Genomic DNA, 16,490 nt, shown 5'->3' with positions numbered 1-16,490 from the left:
AATCGAACAAAAAACTCAATCTAGAAAAGTTTTGAATTTGGAACAGAGCGATTTAAAGGAATCACGTATTTGACAGTCAGCAGTGTAAGCTGCATCATTGTCATTAAATTAAGGACGGCCAAGTTTTTTTTTTTTTTTTTTAAATTGCATTTTTAATCCTTCTAATTTTAGTGCAATCCAGCCCTGCGGTGTTGATGGGAAATCCTATCCGGGCCTTCACGCCGCCTTTGGGTGCTGCACCAGCTGGCATAGGGAAGTCGCCCAGCCCTGTGCAGCGGATCGATCCCCACACAGGAGCCAGCATCCTCTATGTCCCAGCTGTGTACGGAGGAAACATGGTCATGCCCATGCCTCTGCCGGTAGGTTTCCCCCATATATGTACCGCAAGCTTGTACATTAGATCAGGCCAGTGTCTGAAAAACAGTCTTGTTGTCCTAAGTTGCCTTGGCCAGGTTATCAGAACCGCTTCGCCGTGGATCCTCGCATCATGAGTCACCCGGCAGCCATGGCCTACAACCTAAATCTGCTGCAGCCACAGAACCGAGGCTCTCCCGTCCCTTACAGCGGCGTCGCCCACCCCTCTCCTTTAGGGATGGCCCAGCCCAGCCCTGAGAAGGACCTGCAGGCTGACCTCGCCAGGAACGGTCTGCTTTTTTTCATTAAAACGTCAGGCTATCAGCCGCAGTTACAAATAACCGTGAATTAGAAGTACCTGTGAGCAACAGCAAGTCGTTTGAGGGTGTTTATGTTGTGACTTTTAGGTAAAGTAGATGGCTGCACAAAGGCTGAGCAGACCCGTCTTCAGACGCCAGAAAGGAAAAACACAGACATGAGGGAAAAACAGGCAAGCCTTTCCTCTTAGTTCACAAATACATGTTTGCTTTCTTGTGGAAATCATTGAAATTGCCTTTATTATTCATCTATTACATTAAAATGTTTGTGTATTTTTGTGCAGGGAGATTTAGACACAGGTCAAAACCGCAGTTTAGATTCCCAAACAGAGGGGCTAGTTGGATTTCCTAATGCTCTGCTTCACCGAAAAGACCCCTCGGCTACCCAAAGATCCCTCAACTACCACCTGGCGCCCCCCAGCCCAGCGTTTCCTCCGCATCATGCCAGTGGAAGAACCTTCCCCCAGCAGTATCCCATTCCCAGACTTCCCTATCGGGTCAGCCAGCCTCCACATCCAGGAATGCCCCAACAGAATCATCAGCAACAGCTCAGTCCTGCCTTCACCGGTGGAAGCCACGCTTCCTTCTTCAGCGGCTCCATACCCAGTCACAGATCCATGCAGTCGCCCACTGTGGACGGGGCAGAGTCTGCGGGGCCAGAGGAGATGAGCAGCACCATTAGGACTCATATGGGCCACCCAGTGGGGCAGCACCCAGGCCTGCCGCAGCACAACAGGGTCAGCAACTTTGGGGAGGATGGACAGGATGGAGGTCTGGTAGACAGTTTAGGTGAGTGAAAAAACATTTTATAACTTGTTGAGAAAGCTTTAAATTCACATACACGCTCTCACAATGCTAGAATGTTAATGTTCAAGGTAAATCCTAAAAAAGTCCTTTGGTTGGATCTCAGGTGAAAACATAAATCAGGAAAAACAATAGATGGAGCAGCTCAGCAGAAAGAAAATAGTATTTGATCATTTTGAGTCACTTCATTAAAAGCTTAAAAGATGAGGAGAGTTAACTTGGCTGCAGCAAATCTTTGGCTTTGTTGAGGTTTTAGCAAATGCCTTATGTAAAATGTAGTTAAATATTTTGGTTTTTATCTCCATTAATGAATAAAAGACATATTTCATCCAAAGAGAATACTGGAAGCATCCTTCCCTTATTCCTAAATCTGTGCTTTGCTTTCAGGGTTGCTTATGTTATTGTGTATTTAAGGTGCCGAAATAAAACAAATCTCGTTTGATTAAACTGTTGCTGCAATAATTTCCTTTCCCTGCTTTCTGTTCTTTTCAATAATTAATTTGCCTTGATAAGCAGCACCGCAGATTAGATTTAAGTTTGATTAAAAATCCCATTACAGTAACTCAGAAGTTGATAATGAGGGTGAAGCACTCCCTAATTAGAGTTTTTGATTATCTGAGATAAGGAATGGTGCTCTTTGTAGCAACATGACTTTGATGATGAATGGAGGATCGCGGAACGAAGAAGGATCTCTATGATGAACGGCTGTGTTTTGTTTTGGACATTTGTCTTGCATCCCAGGCCGTACACGGCTTCAGCTGTGGTGGACTGTTGAACTAATCAGCGTTAGAAGCGGTCGCTTCATTAAGTTATGATCAGTACCTTCAGCATTAGGGGTAGGAAAATGAAAGCTGCACTCAATGAAACTCCAGGCACTTACTACTTGTAAAACTGGCGCCTACCTTGAACCTTCTCGTCACTTTACAGTCTCTGTGTATCTTATTTGGAGTTTTTATGTTATTAACCGACACAAAGTGGAAAGAAAGTGAAACATGATCTTCAGCTTTTGACTCCGCGATGCTGCTTTGTGCTGGTCTCTAAAATCCATAAAATCCCAGTCAAATACATTAAGATTTGTGGCTGTAATGTGTAAACGTAGTTTTGCAGGTTATTGTTTATGAGACCCTGTATTTCCCCATTCAATTTAGGGTTGATTTAAAAATGGTAATGCTTGTTTTCAAAGCTCTTAACGATTTGGCTCCATCGTATCTGTGTGATCTGTTAACTTTTTGAGTCTGAAGGGCCAAAATTCAGCGCCTATTGGAAGAACCCTGGTCTAAACATAAACACAGCAGTGATCAAGCGTTTTCTGTGGCAGCGCCTTAACTTTGAAATAAACTCTCCCAGCTGAATTAAGACTTATTTCTGACCTGGCCCTCTTCAAGTCAACATTTAAGACATATTTATTTAGGATGGCTTTCAATACCTAGTATTGTGACACTTTTTTTTTTTACAGCTATTTTTCATTTTCCATTTTTCTCCTCTTTTAATTCTTCACGCTGTTATATTCCTTGTGTTTTATGTGTTTCTATTGCATTTTACTCTTGGTTAAGCACTCTGGTCAACCTAGTGGTTATTGCGAAGGGCTATATAAAGAAATGTATGTATTATGAATACCAATGTTAATGATATCAACTTGAACAAAATTGCTTTTTTATTGTGGTACTGAATGTTGCTTTAAAAGTTGTCAAAAGCATTTAAAAATGTACCCTGGAGAAAATCCTCATAATTTTTCATGATCAACGGATAATTTGCTGTAATTGATGGGGTCCCCTTCTTTTTATGTTTTGAAATGCAAAAAAATTTAAATAATAATAATAATATTGTGAGTTGGTGCATTCAAATTACAAGATTGACTAATCATACATGTCTACTTCCAGATCTGGAGAGTCCCCTGGCTCTAGAGGCCCTGAGCCAGCAGCATCAGCAACAGCAGGCAGCCCGGCTGGGCCAGTGGGGGGAAGCTGCAGGCCCTTTCCTCCAGGGCAGTGTCGCCTTTCCTCTGCCCCAACAGCTCGCCCACCTCGCCCAGTCTGGCATGGCTCGCTTTCCTCCTCAGCTGCTGCGGGCTGCCACCTGGGGGCTCAGTGCCAATATTGATGAGGAGGCGGTTTCTTCGGCCACTGCAGGGCCAACGTGCTCCAGGTTAGATTAGATGTTGTATATCAGTATGGTAGAAACATGTCAGCGATGCACTATAGTTGTATTATTCTATTGGTTGTTACACAAGACTAAAGTTGGATATCAAATAAAAATGATTTGTGTTATGTTGCTTTAAAAAGAGATGTTTTTTTTTTAATCTTTTATTTTAAAGGTACCCAGGCCTTTTGAGAGAGATGCCCCCCCAGGAGCATCCGGAACCTAGGGAGGCAACAGAAGTGCAACCCCCGCCTCAGTCCCGCCTGCTCCAGTATCGACAGTCTCAGTCCCGTGCCTCTGGAGACCCCTCATCCTCTCTAGCTCCCCTGTCCAATCACGCTGGCCCCTTTCCTTCTGGACTCTATTCTCATGAAACCGGTCGCAATCTTCTCAACGAAAATCTTCTCAACAATCAAGCCCTGCAGCAACAACACCCAGGGAACCCCCTGTACAACACCAGTAGCTACCCAAATCAGCCACCGGCTCAGTCCGGCAGCCCTCCCCCATCACAAGTCAAATATCTTCTGCAAGAAGCCCAGTGGCCCCACAGCGGGCCTGCGTCTGCATCACAGCAGAACCACCTTTTAGGGAACCAGAGCCATAGCCTTCTTTATGGACTGCCCATCATGGCTCACCCCAGCAGGCAGGAGCAAGTGCTGATGCAACTTCATCACCACCAGCAGCAGCAGCAGCAGCAGCAACAACAACAGCAACAACAACAACAACAGCAGCAGCAACAGCAACAAAATCAAGGCCCAGACACGGAGTCCTACCACCCACTGTCCCCTAGAACATCAGCAGCTGCAGCCCTTCACAGTGTAGATGAGGTAGAGTCTCTTTATTTGGCTTTATGACACATATGATGCAGTGTGACAAGCACACTAAAGTATTTAGTCACACATAGGGTGGGTCTCAAAGAGCAATCACATCACAAAAGTATGCTAAATGTATCGACAATAGCTTACGCTATTTAAAAGTCTAGAACCTGCGTCTTTAAAGCAGGTTCTAGACCTGCTTAGATTTCAGTAGCAAACATATTTCTTACCTTTCTACTTGCTATAATAGTGAAAAATATCATTTTAAATCCCAGATATGACAAAATCTCAAACGCTAGGAACTTGGGTTTCTGCTCGAGTCTCATTTTGAAGTAAGAAAGAAAGTAGTTCTTAAATTGTTGCCCTGTCCAGGGTCCTGAGATCGTTTCCCAGAGTAACGGTGGAGAGGCGTACACCAGCGACCTGGATGTGTTACCAAAGCGCAGCGTTGCGTAGTGCAGCTCGAAGGGGGCTGTTCGTTAAGCTGCTAAAAGCTAGCGTTGGGTAATGTGGTTTAGGAGGTTTATAGCTGCGCTGATGCGCGTTCAAGAGCTTTACTGACTTTACTCTGTTGCTCTCAAACATCCGTGTCGTACTGACCGTCACGCTCATAAAGCTGCAACCTTGCTGCAGTTTATAAGTGCTGGAAGTATTATGTGACTGGCTAACGAGACTGCAGTTAGCATCTGTGTTCCTGCTGAGGCTGCTGTAAGGGACCATTTCCCTATTTTGACTTATCACCTCTAGCTCAAAATATGAACTACTTAATGAAGTAGTTAATTTGATGCTGGATAGATTACAACACAACTTCAGTTCCAACGAATCGAGCATATCCCAGGCCCTTTTTCTTGGAATGAGGCAAGCAGGAAATATGTGGCAGACCTGAAATATTCTACACCGTTTACAGGTTTTGATTGGTTAAACTTTTACTCAGTTTGTGAAAACAACAAAGTTTTTCTTAAATATTTATATATCTGCTCATCTTGCAAGCTGCGTGTTTCGTTACACCAATATTTTTCAATATTTTAATACCTACAATTCAGTCTTTGTTTTTTTTTCATAATTACTGTTGTTTGTTTGCTCTTCATCAGCTGCTAATGTTTGGTCTTCATCAAACATAAGGATCTATTAGAAATATCAGATGCCCCAACAAGTGTGGATATCTAGTGTTTCTTAGTCCCCTAAAAGTCATAGATGTGATTAATGAAAGCAGGGACTTGTTGCTGTGCTGTAGCCTCGTGAGACCATCCTGATCTCGCGAGCTTTCAAGGTTTCACTCGCAGATCAGTCTGGCTACTCTCCGTTGAAGAAAATTTGGAGCCGTTCACCAAACGAACGTCCAATCAGCGTTGGCTTTGAGGCGGGTTGAGGTGTGACGCAACGGGAAGCGCGACAGTTCAGTCTAAACAACATGGCGGCTTCAGCCGATGAAACTAGCGTTAGCGTGGCTATCGAGCAAGTTTTATCGGAATTACAGAGTATTTCTTTGCTGAGCTAACGAGCCTTTACCTGCAGCAGCAAGAGCAGCTTGGCTTGTGGTTGTGTTTTCGTCGTCGCTCTGTTACGAGCGACGAAGAATCTGATTGGTTTATTTGGCCCGTCTATCACCAACATAGGCCAATCAGCTAAACAGTATTTTCGCCCCTTCCCAAAATTACTTCAACGGAAGGTTTCCAGATGGATATGCGAAGCAAATCTATCTGGCGGAGTCAGGTAAGCTGTGCTGTAAGAAGAATAAAAAATCAATCAAAGACTGACAATTTGAAATTGGAATAGATTGACTGGGAAAGGAGGGAAATTTGGTTTATAAAAAGGAAAAGTGAAAGGTCCATATTTCTGTAATTATGTCGCTGAGTCTGTCCACAGTAACAACATTTTCTTGATGTATTTTTCTTTGAAGTTGTAATTGTGCTTTTATTGATGTCTGGTGGATTGTCACTGTCTTTTACTTGAGTTATTAAATCCATTTTCTTTTTATGCAGCACTGTGATATTTAGCTACACTGCATGACTGGTTTCTAGTTAAAATGTTAGTTTGCTTGACTCAGTCTCATCTCAGTGTTGTGCAGAGAGCTAAGCATAGGCAGATAAATCCTCCCTTTCTTCCTGTTTGCACAGTATGAACCGAGAGGTCCAGGCCGGCCCCTCTATCAGCGCCGCATCTCCTCCAGCTACCCAGATGAATCATCTCCAGCCAACAGCCTCAGTGCCCACCCCTGTCAGCCAGAACCCCAGGATCATCCGCAAATGCAGCATCAGCAGCAGCACCCCCCGCACGGCTCCTACAGCTACCCCTCCCACGACCACCTCTGGCCCAGTAACGGCGGGGGTCCAGGTCCATTTCAGAACATTCCATGTAACGGAGCCAGCACACTAGTTCAGCATCGCGACCTTCTTGGTAGGTATTGGGGGGGGGATTCCAGTTTCTCCCGCAGCTCTTGGTTTCTTTCGCAGCGTAGCTTTGGACCTTTTTATGTATCGTGTTCACCTTCTCACCCGCAGCTTCCAAGGTCCATCGGCAGACAGACGAGCAGGTAAAGGCCGAGCCCGCAGCAGCGCAGCAGGCGCACCCACACAACCTCAACTCCCTTCAGCACCAGTTCCCCCCACTCATGCCCAACAAAAAGCAGCCGCCCCCACCGCCGCCGCCCCCGCCGCAGCCTCCAGCAGAGCCCACCCCGGGGGCTCCGAATTTAACAAAGCCACCTACCATGTCCTACGCCAGTGCCCTCCGAGCTCCCCCCAAACCGAGGGCCGTTCGCCCCGAACAGGCGAAGAAGAACAGCGACCCGCTCTCCCTTCTCCAGGAGCTGAGTATCGGAAGCTCAAACGGTAGCAATGGTTATTATTCTTACTTTAAATGAGAGTCACCTCTCCCACATAGTAAGTAAAACAAACAAACAAAAACTAAAAAAAAAAAAAAAAAAAAAAAAAAAAAAAGGTAAAAAGTTTCTTAAAATAAAAAAAAATAGTGAAAAGTGCATTTAAAGGATTGTTTCTAATAGATTTAGATTTTTATTTTTCATTTTATTTTAACTCCTTGTTTTTTTTTTTTTTTCTTCTCCTGACATATCTGTGAAGAAGTCAGTATATATATAGCAAATTACTGGTTTATATATACATACTCATTATGTATATATGAATATATACTTATATTAACTACACTTGTACATGTACGTAATGCTTAAAAACACAAAAATCTCCCCAAAAAAAACAACCAAAAAAAATTTTAAAAATGAAAGAACAAAAAAAAAAGAAGACTTGGTTGACCACTTAGCTATCTGCTTAGTTTCCCTGCTTAAGTTGGTCTCTTTAAATCCAATCTAACTCCTAACTACTGTTCTTTTTCGACAACTTTTCTTTTTTTTTCTTTTTTTTTTTTCTGTAAGTGAACACTGGGAGTTCCCACCGCTGCAGTCGTCGTAATGCATGAAAGCTAAGTGGTCGACTGAGCGAAGCCGAAAGGATCAGTGTATAGAAGTAGATGCATTTTCCTCTAAACTGTACAGACAAAGAAATTAAAAGACTGAACTGTATTCCACAAGAATCCTGTTAGTATTTGCATTACAAGTTTTTTTTTTTTTTGTTTGTTTTTTTTGTTTTCATTTCTTAGTCATCATGACCATAAATAATCTTTGGTGATTTAGTGATTAAATGTGATTATTTATAGAAAGGAAAAAAAAAATAAAAAATACAAACTTTTCACCAGGATCCCATCGGGAGGAGTACAGGGTGTAGACGTCCGTTGAACAGCTTTCATTCCTCCTCTGTCGGCTTCACGCGCCATTTTTAAGTGATGATATGAACTGCTCTGCTTCCTTTTTACTTTTTTTTTTTTTTTTTTTTAATTTTTAACAGTTTTAACGTTGACATTACTTTAAACTCTTGGCTGTATTTAAATGTAAAATCTGTCCCTGACATATTTTTCCAAACATTAAATTTGAATTGTGTGGTAAGACGTTTGCAGTAATCGGATGGTTTGTGTATGTGAACAGAGAGGCGCTGAGGTCTGAGCGAGGTCAGAACTACTGTGGGCTCAATACATGCAGTAAACAGGTTTTTGAACACACAAAAAGGAAAACACCCGAGGAGTAAAAGAGGAAAGTGATCGAGTGCCGGAGCAAAAGTGCTGCAGCCAGTGGCCACTCTTTCAGCTGCTGTTTTTGTTGTTGGAAATTTTAAATTATCATGGAGACATAACACATGTCAGCTGTTGAGGTGAAATACACTGCTCAGAAAAATTGAAGCGTCACCTTTTCTTCAGAGTGTAGTTCTAAGTCAAACCTCTAGATCAGGGGTTCCCAAACCTTTTAGCCTCTGACCCCCAAAATAACAGTGCCGCAGACTGGTGAACCCCTTTTACCAGGTGGGGTTTATTTTTTTATTTTTGGAAGGGAAACGTCATCAAATTTTAAAAATACGCTTAAAACTGAGTAAAGTAGTATTTTATAGATTTAAAAAAAAAAAAAAGATTTTCAGAATGAACTGCTCAGAACGTTATTTAACCCTTTCCTGGTGCAGATGTCCTAGGTTGCAGTCGTGCATGGTAATGCCCGGCCTCGTGTGGCAAGGATGAAGGAATTGATACCGCTGACCGGCCTCCATGCTCCCTTAACTTGAAGCCAGCAGAACTTCTCTGGGAGATCGTGTTTAGGTCTATCCGATGCAGCTGAGTGGCACCTCTCACTGTCCAGGAGCTCATTGAAGCGCTGGTCAGGGTCGAGGAGGAGGCACCGTCCTTCATCTCATAAGGAGCACGTGCCGCGGCTGTCAGGCATGTCTGTAATTTGTACGGCCTGCAGAAACCCGGAGGCGACCGGCCTGTCGCATCACTTTTTCAGTTTCGCTTTCTGTGACTTTGAATGAAGCCCTCTGCAGGTTGATCATTGTCATGAAATGATGGCGCCGCCTTTTTTTTTTTTTTTTTTAAACCCAACACAGCCTTTCCTTATCAGTCTGGATATCCAACAGGATTTTATTTCCGATTGAGTGCTGACGGGTTTTTAAAGTCTTTAATTTTTTTGAGCAGTGTGTATCAACTTATCTCCAGTTTTTATTTCAAGATGTATATTTTCATCTTAATTTCAGAACAGAATTTTGGTTTATGAAGAATAAAACCATTTTGTTCTGCAAGCAACATTTTTTTAGACTTGGCAATTGTATTCAGTAATGGTTAAAACTTTATGTAATTTTAAAACAGCTAATTCAGCAGTACAATAATTCTATTTTATTTCACAGCAAAGCTGTTTTTAGAGTGCTGGGTGAAGTTTAATGGGTCAGATATTTTATAGACAGAACAGCCCTAAAACCATGGTAAGATTTATTTCCACATTTATTGTTAATGTGAAACAGACTTGAGGGGAAAAAAAGTAATACATTTGTTCATAGTTTTCAAGTAAAACATCTAGGGTGCAGACAATTTTATGCTTTTTTTTAACTTTTCTGCTCTTTACAGAGCAACCCAACTAATTAACTAGCATAATACCTGGTTAATTAGGCTGCCTGCCCCGGTAGAGCAGCTGATAGGCAGTGCACAGCAAGAGGAGCGCTGCGGTTCTCTGTGGCCGTTTTACAGCTGGAGGAACCTTTGGCCACTATCCGGTTAGGTCTGACGTCACGGTGAACTTACGGGTCCACATCAGCTGTTCATGACGCCTGTTGTTTATGCTTATGGTTAATTCTCACGCTTCAATGCTAACGCGACGAGTCAGCAAAAATCGTACCATTTTAGTAATTTCCTGGAGAATCAACTGCAGCCATCTCCACTTCTTTCTCGTCGCACAGGAAACGTTAAATGACAGCTGGAGTTTATTTTATTTTTTTTGTCTCCGATCTATTAAGACAGCACAGAACACAGCACAGCGGCATATTGAATAAACGATGGATTCGGATGGAAGCAGTGGTAGATGCGTCACGACTTAACAGCCCTGTTTAAAAAAAAAAAAAACAAAAAAACTGAATGGCTTGAAAAATATGACCCGAACAGAATATAAAGATATCCACACAGCTGCTGGATGGACTACATTCAACTGGGCACAACAAAATGTATTTAAAAGCTAAAAAAAGTGGAGTTTGCATGATATGTCCCATTTAAACTGTTAATTGGTTTAACACCAGTAATGGTGTATTTCCAATTGATGAGCATTGTTTTTAACTTGGTCAAAAAAAAAAAAATAATTCACCCCCAAAAATTAGTTTTTAGCGAATGCGAACCAACCGGCTGTAGACGTGGATAGCTTGAAAAGAACTGATTCCTGTTTGAAAAAATGTTTTACCATCAGCGAAGTTTGTTCAAAAACCTTTGACTGCAGGTATGTTTGTGTTGAACCTCTGCATACTTGAGCTGGAATGGAAATTATGATTTATTAAAAAAAAGAAAAAAAAAGATGGTCCACTTATTTGGTTTAATCGGATTCTCGTGAATTCCCGTTATAGCAGCTCCCCTGAGAATCGCTTAGCTCCTGCTTCATGCTTGCTAAGGCTCATGAAAACCACACTTGTGGAGAAATCGTGGCGAGTTTATTTCAAATTTGAAATAAACCCGCAGACTGACGAATTTAAGAAACGTGTTCGCTGGTGTCATGGTTTTATTGTTAGTCTCATTCTTTTAAAAGCCTTGCAGCTAAAATCGAAGACGTTTTAAATGGCAAAGCTCCATTAAAAGCATGGTTTTATTTTTCAGGTTTTGACGTTTTTAAAAGACAAGGTCCTGATTTTTTTTTTTTTTTCTTTTTTTTTCTGATTTTAGCAGATAAACACGTACTTGTAAATATACATTTTCTATGTATTTACAAATGAAAAACTTTGGGAGCGCCTCGATTTTGTAGAAGCCGATCAATGAAGAGGTATGCCCTTTTTAATTATGCAAATTCACAAAAAATAAAAAGAGAAAATAAAGAAATGGACAACAACCTGACTGGTAGTTGCATCATCTTGTAACTTTGTAGGTTTTTTTTTGTTTTTTTTTGTTTGTGTTTTTTTTTTTTTTTAAAAAAGGCGTCTGTCTTGTTCAGTAGAGGAGAACTTCTGTTGCGCTGTTTTAAGACAACCTAATTTACTGTACTATATCTGTATTTTCAAGTACACGTTGCTGGATTTGTCCCGTTCTGTTTTCTCACCACAGCTGTACAACAATCAACACACGCATTCATTTTTTTTATTTTTATTTTTTTCAATGGTTAGTCTGTTCTTCTTTTCTTTTTCTTGCATGTTGAGATGACCTTGTTGGGTTTTGATCCCCGTTTTTATCGGTTTGTAATGATTTATGGATGAAAAACAGTAAAGGAAAAAAAAAAAACAACTTTTGTTCAAACCTGAAGAGTTAAATTTTGGTATTTTATTTGATGTGTACAATAATAACTTGTGACATTCTACATAAAAAAAAAAACTGTTACTTTTACTAATGTGTCGATCAAAAAAAAAAACGTAATGGTTGTATAGGTTTCCCATTCTTTTCTCTTCCTGCAGTTAGAAGGGCTAAAGCTGAGGTTGCTCCCTGGGGATTGTGTGTGTGTGAGGGAGGGGGGGGGGGTCCGTTTTCCTTCCCCTCCGCGCACAGCAGTCATTGGCTAATCTCTAAAGTTGTGCAATACTAATATTTCACCGCTTCTTTACCTGCAGTTTTATTTATTTAGGCAGAAGAGATTGAGCCAAAGACATTTTAAAGGGATTTCGTTAGCAGTGTTGCATTTTTTTTTTTTTCTTCTCCCCCCTTGGTTTATTTCTAATATTTCATTTCTTGGCCCTGCGTATACCTCATCAAAACAAGTAATAATGAGTTGATCCAAGTTGGATTTGAAAGCTCCCGACGTTGCTCAATATTTCGTTAAGTTGCCTGGACGAAGTGAAAGCAGCTCAAGGGTGTGGCACAGCATAGCATAGCATAGAAAGGTAAGGGAGCAACCTTTTGCCCGGCCAGCAGAGAGCGCTGTGTTCAGCCTTCTTTAAGCACCATCCTCTCCTGTTATCTGTTGGCACTCCTCTGTTCTACCCCCGCTGCAGTGAATCAATGGCACACCTGTTCTCCCTGCTTCCCACTTCCCACCGGTTTCTCCCTCGTGACTTCAAAAGTAATGAATATTCATTTCAACTGGTGGTTGTTATAAGAACTGATTTAGGCTGTGTTTTAAAAGGTTTTATTTTCCTTTTTTTTTTTTTTTTAATTGTTTCTCTATTAAAGTGTTTTTATTGAAACTGCTGGAGTTTTCTCGCTTTTCATTCTGAGCAGCGCTGGGGCGCATAAAAGGGACCTCTGTGCTTGAATTGCTCGACGGGGCGTTTCCTAGACCTGACGCCGTGTGGCTTTCTCTCAATTTTCTGTTTGGGGGAAAAAATACACGTTTTTAAAACTTGGTTGCCAGTGGTGTCCTGTTAAAATGCAGCCGCTGACCTGCGTTAGACCTGAATGCTGTTTAAAAACATTCATTTAAAGATCCTTTTTCTTCCCCAAGGTCACTAATATTTGTTGTAACAGAGTAAAGTTCAGCCTATTAAGTGTGAGGGATGTCCTGGCCTGTGGGCCTTTTTTTTTCTTTTTTTTTTTTTTTTTCTTTTTTGCCAATAGGTATTTTGTGTGCTCTGCATCTCCAAATCAAGAATAATTCAAATTTAGCCCCCTAGCAACAGTATTGAGTGCCACAGCAGCTGATGCAGATATACACTTAAAAAAATCTGTTTTGGGTAAGATTTTCCCCAGGATGGAGCTGTTAAAAATCGAAAGAAAATACAAATTAAAATGAAAATGTGTACTATATGATACAAAATAGCACAACAGTGAATACAGTTATGCCTAAAATTATTCATACCCCCAATTTAGGTTTAAAATAATTTAATGCAACCAGGAAGTTTGTTTCTGATTCTGAAATGAAACGGGCATATCTCAGAAAATGATAAAAGGTAACTGTTTTTGCTATAATATGTCAAAAACTATTCATAACCTTGGTAATGAATATTATTTTTAATTGATGTAGCAATCATAGCCTTCTTAAAACCCCTGGCCAGCATTTCCGTCTGTATTTGGATGATTTATCTGCTAACGAGCTCCAAGTCTTAGAGGTTGGAAGGCCTCCTTGCCATCACCCTCATCTTGTGCTCCCTTTACAGATTCTATGAGATTTGAGTTGGGGCTATATATTCCTATTTTATTTTAATGTCATTGTAACTAGGACAGCAATCAATCAGCAGGTTTTACTTGAAAGTAGACACTGGGTGCCCCCATTCATAAAGTTAAGCCAAACAGCAAATGTTTTACAAGAGTAACCCATGTCCTTTGTTGGTGAAAATAAGCTAAAAAAAAGTTCTTGGCCAAAACGATGAAAAACAATTGGCCGTTTTTTTGAGTTGTTTTTACGGAAAACATTCTTTTTGCAACTCATTATTGAAGGTGAAACCCATATAGCTTTATTATACATAATGAAATATTTCACACATTTGTTTCTTGTAATGTTGATTATGAACAAAAAAAGCTCATTGGAAGCTGGTTGTAGATTCACGGAAGCTGGTTGTATCCAAGTAGATTCATAGAAACCTGAGTGGAAGGAAAATGCGTGGTAGCAAATGGTGCCCCAGGATAGCCACAGCTTTGAGGACTGTCCAGCAAAATTAATTTAATAATTTGGGGGGAGCTTTATAAGGAGTGGACTCGAGCTGGAATCAGTAAATCAAGAGCTACTACACAGATGAATCCTACACGTGGGCTACAAAATGTTGTATTCCTCGTGTCAAGCCTCTCCTGAACTGCAGACAATGTAGGGGGCAGCTTACCTGGTCAGATATGGAATGGTTGGTCCAAAGTTCTCCGTTCAAGACAGATGAAAGGAAAGTTTGCATTTGAAAACCAAATCAAAGAGTCACAGAAGTGCCGTAATGGTTTGGGCTGCCATGTCATCTGCTGGTGTTGGTCCGCTGTGTTTTTCTAAAGTCCACAGTCAATGCAGCCAATCTACAGGCACATTTTAGAGCACTTCGTGCTTCCTTCTGCTGGCCAGTTTTATGGAGACGCTGATTTTATTTTCCAGCAGGACCTGGTACCTGCCCACACTTCCAAAGGTACCAAACGCTGGTGTTACTGTGCTTGACTGGCCTGACAACACGCCTGACCTGAACCCCAAAAGAAACTCTACGGATTCTTGTCAGGAGGAAGACGAGAGACAGCAGACCCAACAATGCAGATGTCCTGAAGGCCCCTATCAAAGCAATCTGGGCTTCGGTTTCACCTCAGCAGAACCACAGGCTGAATGCCTCTATGCCACACCGTACTGATGCACTAATTCATGCAAAATGCAGTTTAAGATTCAGACAATTTACAGAAAATCAGGCAAATTTATAAAAATCAAAACACTTAAGTACAAAAAAAACGAACAAATCAAAATCTTAAAGCAAGACACTTGAATACATAACCATGGACATAAAACAGGATAAGAATAAGACGGGACACAAAATCACACATTTAAAGCCTTTCTGAAAAGGCGAGTTTCTAGAGCTGCTGATTTGAACGTGGATACGTCTGCACAGACACAGATATGTTTGGGGAGAGATTTTCAAAGCTCCGGAGAAGGCTCTGTCACCCCAGATCTGGTGCTTGGTCCGGAGTGGGGGAGGAAAGAGGAGGGCAACAGAGCAGTGGGCCTAGTTATGGAGAGCTTTGTGGGTAACGAGTAAAACTTTGAAATGAAGGCATTAGGGAACGGAAGGAGGCCCAACCAAGTACTGGGTGCATAGAAATGAACATACTTTTCAGAAGCCTTTGTCATCTCTCTTTGAAATATCCTTTTTCTATTGCTCTCATGTCTTATTAAAATGTTCAGAATTTTTAGCATCTGTAAGTCACAATCATCAAAATGACAAGAAATAAGGGCTTGAAATATTCCCCTTTACAGAGAGGAAAATAAGTGTTTGAACACCCTGCGACTTTGCAAGTTCTCCCACTTAGACATCAAGGAGGGGTCTGAAATTTTCATCTTAGGTGCATGTCCACTGTGAGAAACAGAATCTAAAAAGCAAATCCGGAAATCACAATGTATGATTTTTTTTTTTAATCATTTATTTATTTGTTATTGCTGCAAAAAAAAAGTATTTGAACACCTGCAAATCAGCAGAAATTCTGGCTCTCAAAGACCTGTTAGTCCGCCTCTAAAAAGTCCATCTCCACTCCACTTATTATTCTAAATTAGAAGGACCTGTTCGAGGTTGTTATTTGCATAAAGACACCTGTCCACCCCACACAACCAGTAAGACTCTAACTGCTAATATGGCTAAGACCAAAAAGCTGTCCAAAGACACCAGAGACCAAATTGTAGACCTCCATAAGGCTGGAAAGGGCTACGGAGTAATTACCAAGCAGCTTGGTGAAAAAAGATCAACTGTTGGAGCAATTATTAGAAAATAGAAGACGCAAAATATGTCAATGTGTCAATATCCCAAAAAAGTCTTTTTTTGAGCCATTCAAGCATTTCAAAATTGATCCGTAAATCCTTGTAGATCTTAGAAATGAAAAGCTCTCGCTCTTCTGCCGTATCAAAAGAAAGACCTGCTCACATTTGCTAACAGTCTTGGGGGGAGGGATGACTGCTTTCAATTTTCTTCGTCCAGAATTTTTATTTATTTTTTTGTCCTCACAAACAAGAACAGGATGAGAGTCGTCGTTTGATTGAAAACATCCAGCTGAGTTTGATGAATGCCTGGGCCGAAGCTCACTTTTTGGGTTAAAGCTGGTGGACGTTTGTGGCCACATTTACAATGAAAATCAAATCAAAGGGGGGCAAAATAAAATATGTGGTCAATAAAAGACAAATATTTTTACCCAACAGGAGGAGCACTGGGAGTTGATTATTCAGTCTACTTTAAGATAAGAAATACAATCTCTGGAGCATTTTTATAACTCAATCCCAACATCTACCACCAAAGAGGAAATGTTTTGACCCTTTTAAAGCACATTTTTAAATGGCTTCACAATCCAGTGGTTTCCCTTCCAAGAAGTCAGACTGTATTTCGCTTTCCTATGGTAGACCTTCAGACACTTTGTTGTCTAACAAAAATGCAAATCCTTCCAAAATGTGGTTACA

General features: G+C 41.1%; 1 protein-coding gene across 1 annotated transcript in view; it reads left to right on the top strand.

Annotated features, from left to right (window-relative positions):
* helz (helicase with zinc finger) overlaps window positions 1–8,544 on the top strand; it is a 72,669-nt gene extending 64,125 nt beyond the window's left edge. Inside the window, exons 26-33 of the mRNA XM_012874169.3 lie at window positions 172–359; window positions 440–644; window positions 762–844; window positions 956–1,460; window positions 3,356–3,620; window positions 3,790–4,441; window positions 6,547–6,826; window positions 6,931–8,544. Coding sequence (XP_012729623.2) covers window positions 172–359; window positions 440–644; window positions 762–844; window positions 956–1,460; window positions 3,356–3,620; window positions 3,790–4,441; window positions 6,547–6,826; window positions 6,931–7,292 — 2,540 coding nt within the window. The 3' untranslated portion in view covers window positions 7,293–8,544. The remainder of the gene's footprint in view (window positions 1–171; window positions 360–439; window positions 645–761; window positions 845–955; window positions 1,461–3,355; window positions 3,621–3,789; window positions 4,442–6,546; window positions 6,827–6,930) is intronic.
* The last annotated feature ends 7,946 nt before the right edge of the window (window positions 8,545–16,490 follow it).

This window comes from Fundulus heteroclitus, chromosome 13, assembly GCF_011125445.2.
Source record: "Fundulus heteroclitus isolate FHET01 chromosome 13, MU-UCD_Fhet_4.1, whole genome shotgun sequence".
Lineage (NCBI taxonomy): Eukaryota > Metazoa > Chordata > Actinopteri > Cyprinodontiformes > Fundulidae > Fundulus > Fundulus heteroclitus.
The sequence above is the reverse complement of the archived record's forward strand: the minus strand, read 5'-3'. Positions and strand labels throughout refer to the sequence as shown.